The sequence below is a fragment of the Coturnix japonica genome, chromosome 3 (assembly GCF_001577835.2).
Source record: "Coturnix japonica isolate 7356 chromosome 3, Coturnix japonica 2.1, whole genome shotgun sequence".
Taxonomy (NCBI): Eukaryota; Metazoa; Chordata; class Aves; order Galliformes; family Phasianidae; genus Coturnix; species Coturnix japonica.
The window spans coordinates 98777015-98789914 of NC_029518.1; the positions used below are offsets into that span (position 1 = coordinate 98777015).

Here is a 12900-nt window from a genome sequence, read left to right on the forward strand (position 1 = left end):
GTACAGTGAGGGCTATGAGGACCTAATTAGTTTCAGTAAAAAAGAAACTTGAAACTATCTACCATAAAGAAGAATGACAGAGTCTTGTATCTATACAAGAAGTCCACACTGTCCACCTGAGATCTGGGGATTAAATAAGATTGATGTCAATTTCTGCATTAACGTCACACACTAAAGGTCAATACTGTTTATTTCATGACCTCTAAAAACTGTAGTGAGCCTGCGTGTTTCCATTTCTGCCTCATCCAGACACAAGTTATAGCAACTTGGAAGTGACATCTGCATGTACAAAGGGAAGACATCTTATCCCACATAGAATTCATCCATACTGCAGATTTTAACCAAAGGTTACTCATACAGAAAATGAGCATCAAATTGTTTTCTCTTAGAATGTGAACGTGTACGGCAGTACCTTTCCCAAAAATTCTGCTTGATAACACTCATGCATAGCATAACAAAGCAAGATGGACAGCGTCAAAGTGAACCCTGTCTCCTCAGTATAAATCTCTAGGACTTAGAATATCACAGTAGAACAGCAGAACAGAAGCAATAGCACAGACTCAAGAATAGGTTTGAAATTGGCTATGAGAAATGGGCAGGGAGGCAAATTCTTTTCCATCCCTGTGAAAAAAGGAAACTAACTGTGACTTAAAAGTACATTACCATCAATCCCAGGCCAGCAACTGAAAAAAGATTTCCTCTCTCCACTTCTGCTAATGAATGAGTAACTGGCCACATAACTCTCTTTATTCTTTTCTGCTAAGACCCAAGACTCATTAAGGACTTTAAGGAACAGCTCTTACTCCCCTATACTGGTATCTTTTGTATGACTGCAGCTTAATTAGGTCTTTCTCTTTATTACAGAAAAGTGTGATATCGACGTATCTATATTTCCAAATAGCCTCTCTGTAGTTTTATGTGCTCAGTGGCCCATGGAGATCTCAGTTTCTTCTCTTAGATTCTAAAAAGAAAAATCTCCCTTGTTGTGGATTCAGCATTTTTTCTGTCTTATGGGGTCTCCATGCTTGGAGATATTCAAAACCTTGACTACACAAAGTCCTAAGCAGCCTCTCCAGGTTGACACAGCTTTGAGCAGAAGAGTTGAATTAGAAGATCACCAGAGGTCCCTTGCAGCCTCAGCCTTTCTGCAGTTCTGTGATTCTGTGGTAATACATTCTGAGACCTCATTCTACTTGCCTATATCTGTATGGACTTTTCAGGTTATAATCCTGGAAGGTGTTGACCTTTAGGATGAGCTGAGTACTCTCAACATCAAGGAAGAGGGATCTGAAATTCCCAGAGCTGCTCCTTGCAGCCAGACAACAAACTGAGTACTTAGTGGATTCACCCGGAATAGAAGAGATTCAGGTAGAATTTCCTCCCTTTGCCTGAGGGGTTTGAACCTGCCTCTCCCATCTGAGTGTTGGAAGACACCGTCAGTATTTGGTGAATGGTATTTAAACAACAAATAAAGGCCAAGAAAGTATCTCCTGGGTTTGTCTACAATTTATCTGGGGAAAAAAAAAAAAAAAAAGATTTTGTTCATTTATGTATGTGAGGAAAAGGGTTGTCTGAATAATATGCTTCTAAGGAGAGTAAAAATATCACATCTTTGGATCAGCTCCAGGAAATTCACAAGAAGGATAAACAAACCTACGTGGAGAGCTGATATAAGACATTCATCTCTCTCACAAGAGCGCTTGGATCATCGATTAGTAAGTCAGATCCCAGTACAAAAAGCACAGATCAATGCTGAGGAAACTTCATGACCAAACAAATTGCTGGGAGCCAAGACATCTCAGAGCAAACTTCCATGCTGCCTCTGGTGCTGTCTGTGGCTTTGGGCAAGTCAGTTCTCCTCTTTGTACAGAATACAGATTACGATACTTGACATAGTGGATGACACAAAACATTTAAATTATCATTATAATATATTGCAGAATTATAAACTCTACCTTCTACCAAGGAAGTCAAGAGTGTGACATTTGCTGCTTTTCTTCTTCCTGCAGGTAAATTCAGTCCCAGTCTGTCTAATTTTTCTCTCAGGCAACGTCCTCCATTCTTAGATTTTGCTCTGTCAGGAGAGAGAAATTCATATTTACTGTGTTTTTCTTCCTCTACAGATTGTATACACCTGACTGGGAAATGCATAATCATTAGCTCTGATCACATTGGTGGGAAATCTGTCAGAGTTGTGTTGTTCACTACTTACTCACACTGAGTGAGTTTTTCAGGTTGGTCTTTTGAAAGTTGAGTATTTTAATGCCTGTCACAGGGGCATCAGATCTTCAGACAGCTTTCAGTCTAGTGGGACCCATGGCCCTGATCTGGGCGCTGCACCTGGGACTGCAAAGATTGAATACAAATACTGACAGTGCTGTTAGTTATACCTGACCTAGCAGCCTCAGGGTCCCAAGACAGTTGAGAGAGACAAAAAACAACTTGCGATAATAAATACAAGTTTGGGATAAGGAATCTTTGCCGTTTTCTTCTACTGGGCTGAAAAAGGAAGCCAGACAGATACTCAAATGCAGAAGTCAGTGTGGAACCCAGCTTTAGCTATCCCCATATGACTGATACAGAGATCTGAGTGCTTAAGAATGTAGTCTATGAAGGCCAGCACTTACTAAGAATAGGGATAAGACAATAGGAAATGTAAGGCTAAAATCCCAGTCATCTTTGGCTAACTGTACCCCTATCCCCGATGCTTACATCACTTTGTTCTCATAAAATGGTCACTGGTGCATCCCACACCTGCTTTTCTGCAGTGCCAGAATATTTGAAGCATTTCAAGCTTATCCACTTATGCAGCAGACTTAGGTTCAATTTCTTGTTCAGCCTGAGGGAATTTGAACCTCTGCCTTTTAGCAGCCAGCTGGAAGTGCATAACTAATGTTAAAATGCTTATACATTGAATAGAGAAGAGACTGGAACCTAGGTCTTCCCTATTCCAAATGAATGATCTGGTCATTAGATAATATAATCACCACTACAGTTATACCTTCACTTTTACCCACAAATGTTTAATTATCACAGAATGAGACTGAGGGCTCCCTAGCTTAGAATAATCCATTCTATTGAGATAGAATGAGGGGGAGTGTCCTCAAGTTGCAGCAGGGAACGTGGATATTAGGAAAATCTTCCTATCCAAAAGAGTGGCAATGCACTCGAATCAGATCTCCAGGGTGTTGGTGGAGGTGTTCAAGAAGTGTGTAGATGTGGTAGTAAAGAAACATGGCATAGTGGGCAATATTGGTGCTAGGTGAATGCCTGGACTAGATGAACTTAGAGGTCTTTTCTAATCTTAATGATTCTATGATTCTATAATTCTATAATTCTATGAGTATATAGGTCAAGGATTCTGTGAGTCTATGATTCTATGAAGAGTGTATGCCTAGATGTTTTTGAGATTTAGCATCAAGTTTCTTTGGACAGAGGAAGGAACCAAATTTGGATTTCCCCTTTTTCATGATTGGTTTTACCCTCTAACAGATGCCACAATTTTGGACATATGTCAGAAAGTGTGACCTGAGTGCAGCTTGCTGGGGAGATGCTATGATGGTGATTACTAATAGAACATAAAGCTAACCCTGCCAGGTCTTGGACAAATCATAAATAGTATTTGATTTCACTACCTCTGTACTTGTCAGCTACGCAGTGATTGAGTCCATTCTGCAATATCTGATTGGATCCATACATTACACTCTTTGCTCTGTGAAACAAAATTGCTGTGTCCAAACCAGCAGCTCAGAGCAGCCCCTGGCAAAATTGTCAGTCATACCACAGGGTGATTTGGAAGAGTGATATTTGGTCTGGGTCAAAAACTTATGGGGATAATTCTAGCATTTTAACAAAAGAGAGAACTGAGTCACCATGCTCAACCTCGCGCCCTTGCTTTCTCAATAGCTTGCAGTGCTGTTGATGAAGTCTGTAGTGTGAGTATTTCAAGTGAATATTTCTGTGACTCTTTGCTGATGGCATCTTCAGGGTGAAGCAAATAACAGAAGAAAATTTTTGTATATGTAGATTTTGGTTTTCAGTGCCAATGAAGAGAGTTCAGTGGGGCGTATGTCCATGAAAAAAATATTTGCAACCTTGTCCTTATTCTGCAAGATGTCTTGAGACAGATATTAGACTGCTAAGTATCTTAGAATAATGCAGGTTGGATAAAATAACTTTCAGTGTGCATACGAGGATCAGTGTGGCCTTCAGTGACAGCAATGAAATAGCCAATAACTTTACAGCTAGTTTTGATCAAAGGGCATTCAAGTAGCTCATGCCATCTAAGTTGACGCCTCAGGGACACTGCAACTCTCACATGCCTGGCTGAATTACGGTTGCCTCCTTGTTTTCCACTTGTACTGTGAGGCAGAATGTGCCACTTTCTTCCTTTCTGTTACTACTCTCTGCAAGTGTGTACTCTGGCCAGTGGAGGGTCAGAGGCAAAATAGTACTTAATTACTTGCTTCTCCTCCAGCATCATACAATGAAAAGAAAATGAAAACAGCACCTTCTGCTAACTTACTCCTATCCATGCTCAAAAAGCTAAAGGGGAGGTTTAGATTAGATATTAGGAAGAAGTTTTTCATTCAGAGGGTAGTGATGCACTAGAACAGGTTGCCCAAGGAGGTTATGGATGCCCCATCCTTGGAGGCTGGATGTGGCTCTGGGCACCTGGACTGCTGGCTGATGATCCTGCACATAGCAGGGGATTGAAAGTAGATGATAATTATGGTCCTTTTCAACTAAGGCCATTCTAAGGTTCCAAGACAATTATATGATAAGGCAAGAAAGAGTTAATGGAAGAATGATGCATCTCTAAACCTTCATTTCTTAGGGTTTTGTTTTGTTTAGTTTTGGTATAGTTGTTGCTGTTTCACACTTGGTAAAACAATTTACTTTGAAATAGCTTCTCAAAGCAGTCAGATTTGTAATGCTGGTGAGATTTTCTGCATACACAACTTTTTTAAATTCCATTTTATAACCAAGCAAACAATACCTGTCTATCTCTTATGGATAATTGAACTGAGGGATTAAGATAAAATGATAATGTAAGCTTTCTGTAAAGAAAATAAATGCATTCTTAGTTTTTTTCTTATTTTCATTGAAATTTTCCTCAGAAATTGTATTCACTCCTAATCAGTCTCCTTCTGCTTTCCCAAACTGCAACCACCTATCCAAGCAGGTTAAGAGAACATTTACTTGAGGCAAGTGGAATCACATAATGTCACATAGACAGCAATGCCTAGTAATTGTTATTCTTGCCTTCACCTTACCTTCTCAAAATACCTCCTAAGAGGGAAGCGTTGAGGCATTCTGGCGGTGAAAGGCGTCTCTTCACCTCTGCAATGGTCACTTTGTACTTTGAAGTGGAGCTGAGTAGAGACAAGCGACCAGGTACAGAGCAGAACAGGTCAGTGGGGTTAACAACGCAGGTACCACCTGTAGTGCAAATGAACTGTTAGGGTGAGGAAATCTTCAAATTCCATATTTTGACAGATTCAGTCATGAGAAACAATTACATTGTGTGTTGTTGTTGTGGTTGTTCTTGTTGTTTTTAATATTACATCATTTGCTTTGGGAAGGATGCATGATTACTTAGTTCAGGAAGAGCAAACTATTGGATCTCTTAAGTTTTACATGCAGAATAGGTCATTATGGCTACTTCATCACATTTCGTGCTTGATAAAAATTGCACAATGTCATTGAAAGACTCGTGTGTCAGGTATGGTGAAAACACATGATTGAACAAGATTCAGGTATCACTTGTGATTTTAAAAAAATAATGCAATTGGTTAAAAATCTAAAACATTGGTTCCAATGAGGAATGATCATTTTGACTCTCACAGAGGTGTTTAGGGTCACAGAGATGCAGAGGCACTAAAGGTTTGCAGTAAGTTGAAGCCAGAACAATCCTTCTAAAGTCAGGTCAAATCTTCAAATGTCATTAATTATTGAAATCTATTGAGCTCTATCACTTTATCTCAGATTAGTTCTGAAATTGTTTACCTTTTGAAAGTGGCAATTACTTGGATTGGGTCTAAAACTGCTGAATGATCACCAAATCTTTCAGTGAAGTTGTGATCAATAACTCCTTGGGTAAAACGGATCTTTTAAGTCAAAGCTTATGAGACAGTGAGAGAAATAAACTTTTTCTGGATTTGATCCAAGAGGATAGAGCAAAAATCTTAAGGACTAGCAAATATCTCATCACCAAGTGCAAAATACTCTTCTTTGACCTGCCTTCTCCATCCTGACTAAAAATTCTGTGGAAGAAATGAATCTTACCACTGCATGCACAATACTTCCCTGTGGGAAAGATGAAAAAAAAGAATCAGCTGCATGTGACAGTGATATAAAATATTATATTGTTCAGTGCACTACTGGAAGGAGTTCAGGTGTTTTCTGCAAGGACAGCAATATAAAAAGGCCTTCTTAGGACAGAATTTAAGTGTGCTCATCATTCATCTTATAGGAAAATCACTGTGTTTTTTAAAATACCATTATATATATTAATATTTCTTTTCTGTGAACACTTAAAACTCTTAGCACTGTAAGAACTCACTTGGTTAGGCTTAAATAATCAGTTAATTATCTGAATTTTTAAAACAGAAGAGAGGGGAAGGGATAGGATGGGATGGGATGGGATGGGGTGGGATGGGAAGGGAAGGGAAGGGAAGGGAAGGGAAGGGAAGGGAAGGGAAGGGAAGGGAAGAGGGAAGGGAAGGGAAGGGAAAGGGAAGAAGGAAGGGAAGGGAAGGAAGGGAAGGGTAGGGAAGGGAAGGGGAAGAAGGGAAGGGAAGGGAAGGGACAGGGAAGGAAGGGAAGGGTAAAGGAAGGGAAGGAGGGAAGCGAAGGAGGAAGGAAGGGAAGGGAAGGGAAGGGAAGTAGAAGAGAAAGGAGGACAAAGAGAGAGAGAAGAGAAAAAGAGAAGAGAAGATAGAGACAGAGAGAGAGAGAGGAAGAGAAGAGAAGAGGAAGAGAAGAGAAGAGAAGAGAAGAGAAGAGAAGAGAAGAGAAGAGAAGAGAAGAGAAGAGAAGAGAAGAGAAGAGATCACTCACTTTAGACCAGACCTAACACTTTTTCTCCTTCTTTCACATGTAAATCTTCTTAAAAACAAGGTGATTATATCAGTTCTAGCTTAAGCAGAGTCAGAGGAGTGTAACACAAGGACTGAATTCATTAAAGGCAGGCTATTACTTGCTTGCATAAAGAAAACAGAATTTCTCTCCAAAAATTTCAGATCTTGATGGTATATTTAAACATTTGTGCTGACAGCAGAACCAGAAAAGAACATCTCTTGGTATAAATCCCAGATGGGTGAGATCCTGACTCAGTACAGTAGGTTATTTTATGACTTTTCCAATTATACCACAGGATAGATATTCTCAGACAGAATATGGAGATAAATTGTGCATCAGCAAAAACATACAAGCATCAAGGGCGCTTGGGCACAGTTTTGCAAAGCTGAAAGTTGCAATTTATGAGTTCAGATGCTCAAATGCAGAAATCTGGTACCACATGCCTGATAGGTTTTTCCTTTTTATTCCCCTTGTTTGAGGCAAGGTTGCACAGAAACCTGACAATATTTTCCATCAACATTTTCAAACTTCTAGTCTGCCAGGTACATTTGTGAGGAGTGTTAACACTGAGTAGATTTGTTTGTTTGGTATTTCTTGCCACACTGATACACAAATATATACATACACGCTTACATGTGTGTGTCAAGAAAACAGTAGCAATGGTTACATATTTATTTACTTCAATAAGACTGTGAATTTTATAATGAGCAAGACTGCAATGGAATTAGTGTGATATTAACTTTATCTCCTTGCCAGGTTAAGTCAGTATGTGCCCCATTTATGCCAGATAAATAATTGTTCCTTTAATCCAAAAATATGTTACCCTGCAGCTGCTCCTACCCAAACAAGAATTTAGTGGATCGCATAATCTCATTACTATTTAGTAGAAGGTTGTTTACAGCTTGTGGTGTTTGAGAGTATTTTGACTGTGCGGTATGGTCTTAAGCAAAGCAACTCCAGGTAAGTCAAGTATGGGTTAAAAGTAAGAGAAAATAAGTCTAAGCAATTTGCTTTCCAGAAACACAGAGAACAAGTTGTAAATTACAAGGAGGTAAAATCTGTTGCATATAATTATTTCAGTATATTAATTATTCATTGACACGACAACAGAGAGCGGCTTGGTGCTTTCCAGACAAAGCTATGTCTTGGTTGCAAACTGTGCACAGATTTAAAGGAAAGGCTCTCCTCCTATAGACAGCACCATGGAGAGGAGGCAGATCAGATCCTGGTCTTTACATCAGATGGTAAACAGAAAAAGGAGCAACTCTGACCAAAGATGCTAGGAAGGGCTAGGTGCAACCACACTCCCAGATGAAATACTGGAACAGGTTGCCCAAGCATCTTGCGGATGCCCTGTCCCTGGAGACCATTCAAGGCCAGGCTGGATGTGGCTCTGGGCAACCTGTCTAGTGGTTGGAGACCCTGCAAATAGCAGAGGGGTTGAAACTAGATGATCATTTCAGCCCAGGCCATTCTATCGTTCTGTGAGTTTATGAAGGGCTGTACCTTTCAAACAAACACCATTTAGCCTCTTCCTTCCTCCACACTCCTTTAGAATGGATGAATGATATTGTGAGCAAGTACAGCTCAATGAGGGGAGGACAAGGCATGTTTATGTTGCACTGAACATCACTGACAACAGCAAACTTTCCCATCAACACAATGGTGCTGTGAGAGCTGTTGGATGGTTCAGTCCATGCTCAGTCACCTGAACGGCCTTGTGACAACATGGTGTTGGAGATCTGGGATGCTAACACTAGCTGAAGAAACAAATGTCCTCAAAAACTAAATGTAAATTATATTTTTCAGGAAGCTATCAGGTCAAACCTAGGGAACCCTACTCCTCTTAGCAGATTTTGGTTTCTTCAGAGGTCTTTGCAGACTATCTTTTGGTGCTAAGATACATAGGAAGTTATCAATTCATCAGAAAAACAACCCAACACATATTCAAGACAAACAAATGTGCCTGCCATGTACATAAAGAAAGAAAAACTGTCCGTTGCTTCCTGATTTTGCCCACACAAATGATCCTGATACAAAGCAAGGAGAAGGAGCTCTGGAGCAAGTAGAATTATCTAGTTGGTCACACATCAATAGCCTTCTATGGGTGTAATGTGAGATGAGCCTTTGAATGGTGAGAATCTTTAAAGGGCAACAGTTTATTCCATCAGTGATTACATCCTCAGAGTGAATATTGATCACACATCATCTGTTGCCATAAGATACTGCACTGAATGCAGCTGGAGATGGTGGTAGCTGTTCTGTTACAGGCACAGAGGTCTAAAGGCACTAGCAAGACACGATTCAGATGAAGACATGATATCTGTTATATTACAACCAAGTTGGGAAATAAAAAGAAGGAAGGGAAAATTTTAGGCACACTCCACCATCTTTAGGGCTTCATCCAACTGTATTCAATTACTTCCTCTTCAAGATAGAATTTTACCCTCTGATCTGTCACCTTCTTGTTGATTTCAACCAATACAGTTGTTCTGAAAGGAAAAACAACTTTGTGCAGCAAACAGCACATGCAGAAAGGCTCCAGGCCTAGTTCTTCTTTATACTGAATCTCCTTGGTGAATCTAAATGAATTTCAAATGTTCTGAAAGAAAGGGAGGAGGAAAGATTACACTAATTTTTATCAGCTTTCCCTCTTTTTTGTAGCTGACTGGTTTTATGAAATGTGCACTTTTGCTTTGTTTCCTACATCTATAATGAAAAAAAAAAGGGTAGGCTAAGTTGTATTGAAAAAGATAATCGCAGCAAGCATTTGGAAGAGTATTTTCCTTCCTTGTTCCTGTATCCCCATCAAGTTGTGCAGGTCGGTGCAAAAGGCCAGCACACGCTGACGAAGAGTTGTGGAATGACAGCAACGAGAACTATAGAGACATGCTTTAACCCAAGAGCTGCATAGTCTAATCTCATTGACATAATGAAAATCCTGCTAACTCAAGAAAAATAAAGAAGCTTGGCCCGTTTTGGTTATAGATGAACTGAACAGGACAATAGGGTTGCTAGAATGAGAAGATTCATTCTGACTCAGCTATGCACTTGGGCATCAGTTGAGAGGTAAGCCTCCTTGATGCCCTCAGAGTCAAGTATTTGTGCAGCTCCTCACTGACAAATCCATATTCTTGTTTGCTTTATCATTTTCTATTACAAATGAGAGACTGATGCTGATGTTACTGAACAATTTTTTGCACTTCGGATACAAATATTTTTTAATCATCTCTGTATTTTTATAGATACATGATGACATTCTGCTACATTATATCTTATCTGTTAATTGTAACAGATGCCACATGACACATATTCATTCAAGAGGTGGTAGTTCCCCATCCCAAGATACTCATTCATAAATATCATGCAGTAATAGGAGGAAACACCATAATTTACTAATGACAACAGCACAGAAGTACTGTTTATTTTGTTTTTCAGGTTAAATTTGTGCGTATCCTTCTGTAGGTTATTAAGAATAAGCACTCATGAGTGCCTAATGATTAGTCTTACATAAAATATTAATAATGCACTATGCCTTTTATTAGTTTATTATTTATATCTACAGGTGCTGTTTATGGGAGTCTGCAGCTTATACTGTATTTCAGTTCTGAAATTCTAGCAGGTTTACAGCATGTAACAAAATGAAGACATAGAAACCTATCTTTCTTAGGCCATTTTTTCCCCCTAGCAAGCAACAAACCTAACCATGCACTTAACCATGTAGGGGTTTCTGAGCATTATTTAATCCAGTGTTCATCTCCCAAAAGGCCTATAAGCAATTGCAAACGTTATCCAAATTATCCTCAAATGATCCAGTCATTAAACTCAGGAGTTAAATGCTCAAAGTTCTAAAACTCATTGACACAAGTCAGGAAAAAACATAGTAGACTTCCCTTCCCCCCCCCACCAGTTATTTGTTTTTGTCTATTTCTTTGTTTCATTTATGCTTATAAACTTTGCAGCATGTAGAACAGCGCAAGCTGCTCTGAGATAATACCCCTCACTACAGTGTTCCTGCTAAGGGAACACAAACATGCCTGGATGCACTGAGCATATTATATATGCATATATACATGTATATTATATATATGTATATATCTGAATACTATATATATATATATATATATATATAAACTAGCGATAAGACTGGGGAGATGATCAGAAGTTTTTAAGACCAGCCTCTTATCCACGTACAACTTCCATGATTACTAAGAGCATCGAGAGTTTTAAATATAGACAACCTTGGGAGAAGCAAGGAATTACAGCACAAAGCATGATAATATAAATAAGGGTGATTTTTATGGGAAGTCAGCTTTGAATATTGCATCAAGATGCAAAATTATCTGAAGTCTCAGTCACTCAGGACTCTAACGAGTTTACATGTTATACTGAGGGACATGGTTTAGTGGGGAAATGTTGGTAGTAGGTGAATGGTTGGACTGTATGATCTTGGAGGTCTTCTGCCTATGCTAAGTCTATGATTCTATAAGTGATATAGCCCATAAAGCATCTAAAGGCAGTAGAACAAAAATCTACTTAAGTCTTCCTTCATATACACAACCCATAGGAACTTATCATCACTTTGGGAAAACAGCTGTGTGTTGCTGGATAGGGTGTGTGAGTCTGTGCTGTGCCTCGTGTTGCTGCAGGAAGAAAGCTGGTGCAAGCTGTGTGTGCTGTGGGGTGCATGTGTCTCATAGAGCTCTAAAGCTGTGTACGTGGGGTCCCATGCATGAGTAGTGCGATGGGGAGGGAATGAGCAGTGTGGGAGGGAGAGGTTGTGCTCTCTGTGGGGGTGTGCGAGCGATACTTCGGCAGTTCGAGTGTGAGTGAGCGTGCGTGTCTATGAACGTGTTTCTACACACTTGTGCCCTGAGTCTGAAGGATACGGGGGTTCTCTGAAGGATGCTCTGTGTGCTGTGTGTTATGGAGAGCCAAGCCAGCACTGTGCAGATTACAGCAGCCCAGAGCTCAGAGTAGAGCAAAAGACAAAAAAAAAAAGCCACATAATAAACAACCTCTATCCCAGCAGGACTGAAGAACTGCACAACCCCCACCGCGGATGGGAGCCGTACCACGGGCTGCTGCAGCCGGGAACGATCCCTTTACGGATCAAAAGAGAAGGACAAACAGAAAGAAAAACAAAACAACAACAAAATAACAACAACAAAACAACTACCAACAAACCAACACTCATCCTCAGGCCCCTTCCCTACAGTTGTCCCAAAGGTCTTGCTCCCAGCAGGACCCTTTCCTAAGGGAGCAGCCAGAGAAGCGCTCTGCCTCCTCCATTCTCTTCCCTGTCCCGAAACATCCTGAGCGCTGAAATTCACCGCCCTGTTTGGGGAAGGCGGTGGTTTTAGTCGGCTGGAGATTATCTCAGCTGGAGCCGCGAGAGCCATTAATTAAGCCAGCTATTTAGGATTTTAATGCGATTTAAATTGGCCCTTGGTACTGAGAAGAAAAGAGGAGAAAAAGACAACAGCGCTAATGACAGTGCATTAGGATCTGAGCACAATGGTGGGCTATTACGGGAGTCCCGAGGCTCTTGTAAGGTTCAGAAGAGGCAAGAAAAGAGAAGGAAGAGGACAACAAAGGGAAGACAATGAGGGGAGCTGCCCTGCCTGAGGTCCGGGACACCATCCTCAGAGCCCAGAGCTCCGCCTCTGCCAGGCGGGCTGGGAGCTGCGGGGCCAGGAGGTGTTGAGGGAGGGGAGGAGAAGGGGAGCACGGGACCCTTAGGCACCCTTTTTGGGGGCGGAGGTTGGCCTGATAACTCCAGATTGCCAGAGCAGGGGGTGGCAATGAGGTGCGTCC

At 40.6% G+C, this 12900-nt stretch overlaps 1 protein-coding gene across 5 annotated transcripts in view; it reads right to left on the bottom strand.

Annotated features, from left to right (window-relative positions):
- TFAP2D (transcription factor AP-2 delta) overlaps positions 1 to 12900 on the bottom strand; it is a 49935-nt gene that overhangs the window by 26867 nt on the left and 10168 nt on the right. For all 5 annotated transcript variants that reach the window (XM_015859874.2, XM_015859877.2, XM_015859876.2 and 2 more), the window contains 2 exons: positions 5277 to 5442; positions 1956 to 2074 (listed from right to left, as the gene is read on the bottom strand). In XM_015859874.2, coding sequence (XP_015715360.1) covers positions 1956 to 2074; positions 5277 to 5442 — 285 coding nt within the window. The remainder of the gene's footprint in view (positions 1 to 1955; positions 2075 to 5276; positions 5443 to 12900) is intronic.